This window comes from Rhagoletis pomonella, unplaced genomic scaffold (genome assembly GCF_013731165.1).
Source record: "Rhagoletis pomonella isolate Grant_MI unplaced genomic scaffold, Rhpom_1.0 Rhpom_scaffold_13926, whole genome shotgun sequence".
In the NCBI taxonomy this organism is placed as follows: Eukaryota; Metazoa; Arthropoda; class Insecta; order Diptera; family Tephritidae; genus Rhagoletis; species Rhagoletis pomonella.
In genome coordinates this window covers 1-4102 of record NW_023472452.1, presented here as the reverse complement: position 1 = coordinate 4102, position 4102 = coordinate 1, and the positions used below count along the sequence as shown (strand labels likewise).

General features: G+C 41.7%; 1 protein-coding gene across 2 annotated transcripts; it reads right to left on the bottom strand.

The window, feature by feature from the left end:
- Positions 1-622: 622 nt before the first annotated feature.
- Positions 623-4096, bottom strand: LOC118757047 (eukaryotic translation initiation factor 4B2-like). 2 transcript variants are annotated; one of them, XM_036491778.1, is made up of 4 exons: positions 2189-4096; positions 1948-2057; positions 862-1054; positions 623-772 (listed from the first exon to the last, which is right to left on the bottom strand). In XM_036491778.1, exon 1 carries the CDS (start codon positions 4036-4038, stop codon positions 2194-2196), a length of 1845 nt encoding a protein of 614 aa, XP_036347671.1. In that variant the 5' UTR covers positions 4039-4096; the 3' UTR covers positions 623-772; positions 862-1054; positions 1948-2057; positions 2189-2193. The 2 variants fall into 2 exon arrangements, with proteins under 2 accessions (XP_036347671.1, XP_036347670.1); XM_036491777.1 differs by having other exon boundaries at positions 623-1054.
- Positions 4097-4102: the final 6 nt, after the last annotated feature.

The following is a 4102-nucleotide window of genomic DNA, read 5'->3' as shown; positions in this document are numbered from 1 at the left end:
TTTTTTTTTTAGTTTAGCTTTTATTATTTTAAAGAGAAAAATATATTTTTTTAATAAATTTTTACGATATTAAAGTAATTAGGTTTCTTTCCTAATAAATTGTTAAACTATTATTTCCTCGCTTCATAAAAAATATTCATTCGTCTAGCAGAGGATGTAGGCTCTCTACGGATTTCGAATTTACGTTGGTAGCCATTCGGATTCTGTGATAGCACTTTCGTAGATTTCCCAAAAATCGAAGCCACGATGTATTCTGTGATAGCCCTATTTAAAACGTAGACTTCAATAATGAGGAAGATCATTCATTTGGAGAACTCAACTGAACTAGTAAAATATATAAATTGGAAACGCCCTAAAAATACATCAACTGAACTTATTTTTTTTACCATTTTCTGTTAATAATTCCCTAATTTTAACTTTTCTGTCTAATATTCCTGTATATGTTGCAGCGAAATTCAGCGGCTAAAGCTCTACACTTTGTTCCCGGCAGATAATATTTTCAAAATATACATAGCATGAATTAGGTTAACCAATGGAATTAAACTACAGCATTTTACTTCCAACTCCGTAAAAAAAAACTGAGTCTTCATTTGCTTTAAATTCCGTAAATAACAAAAACTTCTTTTAGATGGTTCCTTTTATGTATCGTCTTCTGGTAAGATATACTTTATTGACGCAGGCGGTATACAAACTTTGTGATAATTAGAGTGTGCTTGATGTATGTATGGTATGACAAAGAGCTGCACGAACAGCTTTGCACAGCAAAAACTTACTATTGTACAGGTATAATTTAAATAATTTAAAGTAATTACTTGTATGATAATTTCCGAAACAATTGACATGATTATGAAAGTTACACACCAATTAATTCGTCAGGGTATTCAGCTCAGCTCACGAAATGTATAAATTTCCCTGTTTTCGTCGACTTCTTGAATCCCCATTGACGATTCTTGCTGTTTGCCAATGCCTTCGGAGTGTTTTACCGTTTGTTCTTTGCTAAAGCTACTGAGAGAGTTTCCCATTAATCGTATTTAAACAGCGCTTAAACGTCCAACTGCAAAAATTATTAAAAAAAAACAACAACGGAATAATCAATAAAAAGTTTTAGGAAGCACATATGAGTGCAAATATACTTCTAACAGATTTTTGTTTAAATAGTATAGAAAGTATGTCCAAATGTACATATAGGCGTACTTTAAGTGCGAGCGAAAGAATTTTAATAAAGGTGCGCTCCAACAGACGCGGTACTACCGCTGCGGTTGAAACATTTACGATTGTTCCCACGACAGTCGAGTCTATGACCCAAATTTATAAGTGGCCAAGGGCTTTTTCGGGAATTTGTGTTGTTACTGCAGAAATCTACCATATGCGGTCAATACAAACCATTGCGGTATATGGGAGCCTCGTTGTGGAACGCTGCGATCGAAAATCAAGGTATGATCAACTTTTTCGTGGTAGAGTTGTACACATTTGTTTGACTGGCAGCCGCGTTAAATCAATTGGACAAAACAAATTCTGAACTGGAATTATTTATTTAGCAAGGGAAACGTTACCCATATTATACGATTTGAAGCATCCGGATAATAAAAATTGCCAGAATTATGAAGCATGGAAGATAATAAGTGCGGAGTTGAATGAAAAAATTTGGTAAGGTTGAAAATCTATGCAGTGCATACCGCAGTGTACGGTAACGAATCAGTTTGAGGGCCTCGCTCTTCATTGTTACCGCATCAAATATGACTTATACCGCAGCGGTAGTACCGCGTGTACTTTAAGTTGCCGCTACAATCTAATGGATTACCTGGATACAGGATAGAGGTAGTCACTTCAATGATATCGCTACGCAAGGATAGTTAAAATGCAAATAGGAAATTGGGAGGTCGATCTTAATGACTATCGAGAGTTAATATCTACAAGTTAAAAAAAAATAATAAATTATGTACTTACACATTGGCCGCATTGCCCAGCAGAGTGTTGTAAAATATTCGATATGATCAATTGTTGAGGATAAATTTCATGGATGATAAGAACTCAAGTAAGAATGCAGATACCGCATACTGAAAAAAGATAAAAGATAAAGATAATTAATTAAAAAAGATAAAACTTAATTAATAAAGAAAAGCAAAATTGGCAATTAGCAGTTTACATACAAATACGGAATATAGGTAAAACTTTGCAGACCACTTACCGTTTTTATTTGCTGATTACAGGAGCTGGCGGTGGTGAGGGTGGGTGGTCCTCCTCTGCTTCAGCAGTTGTTTCTTTTTCGCCGTCCTCAGCTTGTGTTTCACCTTCTTTGCCGTCATTGTTAGTCACCGCGGCTTCTTCGGTAAGGCGTTTACTTAGCGCAAACCGTACATAGCGGGCAAAATTTACATCAATTACACCAAATTTGTAAAATATCTTCCACCTCTTCTCTTTAATAGCCGCATGCGATTCCTTGTCAATGCGTATGGTGACAACTAATCTATCACCATCTTCGCGCTCATTCACCCATTCCCACGAATCGGTGACTAAATCGTCATTTTGGGACTGAATTAGTGCCAAGGTTTGATCGTAATCTTGGCCAACACTTCTTGGCAACGAGATAGTCATCACATAAGCATCTGGAATGTTTTCTTCATTACAAATTACCAATTCGGGGTTTTCCCAGTTGGTCAATTTGGGGATGATATCTGTAAGCCAATCGGCCGTTTGCTGATTTAGGCAATCTAATATAAGCATGCCCGGCTTTCGAAGTAATCTTTCAAATTGCAATTTCGATTCGGCGCTACTGTTGGCAACCTCATCGATGATCAGTTCTTCGAGAGACGATAGATCTTCGGGATCCAACATGTTTTCGGGAAACCCTTTCGCGTAAATTGCAACGCGAACGTAATTTTCTACGCGGGGAGGTCTTGATCTGGCATTCTTCTTTGCTGCCCCTTCATTGCCAGCGGTGAATGGCTTGTTATTATTCTCAAAAGCTATCTTGCGGGCTTCTTCTGGTTTCAGCCCTTTCATCAAGAAATGTTGGTACCAACGCCCACCAGTTGGTGTCAGCACCCTTCTAGGCTCTGCAGCGGCTCCGCCCGTCTTATTTCCTTGAACGGACGTTGGTCTAGCATTATTCGCACTGATCTTAGCTTTTGTTGGCGCGGGAGAAGGTTCGGGCGCTCTACGTTTTTGCGCCTGCACAGGTCTTGAAGCGTTGCCTGAAGCAGAAGCACCACCGCTGCGATTATTTCTCGATGATAGTGGTGCTTTTGTATCGCTTAAGCTTCGTCTGGCTGGCGTTGAATTCGACGGACGACTACTACCACGCGGCGGTGCCGCATTGCGGTTGCTACGATTCGCGGCTCCACTAACCCACGTACCGCGTGAACGACCACCCTGAGGTGACGGACCACCGCCAAAGCCACCATCGCCACCAAAGTTATCACTTTGTGAATAGCCACCACCGCCAAAACCACTATTGTTCATTCCCCGGCTCGGCTGCATGCCACCAAAGCCACCTTGGTTGCCTCGTGACATAAAGTTGTTCCCCTGTTGCATCCCACCGAAGTTATCATTCATACCACCGCCACCATAACCGCCTCCTCCACCCCCGCTATTATTCATATTCATCCCCCCACCACGTTGCATCAGTGGCATAATGTTGCCACTGCCACCGCCACCACCCCCACCGAAACCGCCGCCACCGCCACCACCTTGATTCCAATCATTAGGCGCGTTTCCACCCCAACCTCCACCACCTCCTCCACTACTCGGTCCCATTGATGAACTACCATAATTGCTCATGGGCCCACCACCACCACCACCACTAACTCCACTACCTCCTCCTACTCCCCCTCTGTTAAATCCAGTCGGTGAGGTGTTTCTACCCCTCACCAGCTGACCTAACAGATCGGCCAAAGCCCTCTCGTTTGATTTATAAGTGTTATTTAAGTAAGTATTTGTATTCATCTTGGTCGTACGACCACCTGCCCGACGAGGCGGGCGCAGTGGTCTAAGTAATATAATGGGGAATTCAAACGGTACACCACGGCAGCGCCCCATGCCGCAGCAAGGCCACCGTTACTCCCTGAGGCGGCCCGGTGTCAGGAAGGCGCCGTTATAATAC

What these genes read in the sequence shown, in the direction of transcription:
- LOC118757047 (XM_036491777.1), bottom strand. Translation starts at nt 4,038, where the DNA reads ATGGGGCGCTGCCGTGGTGTACCGTTTGAATTCCCCATTATATTACTT.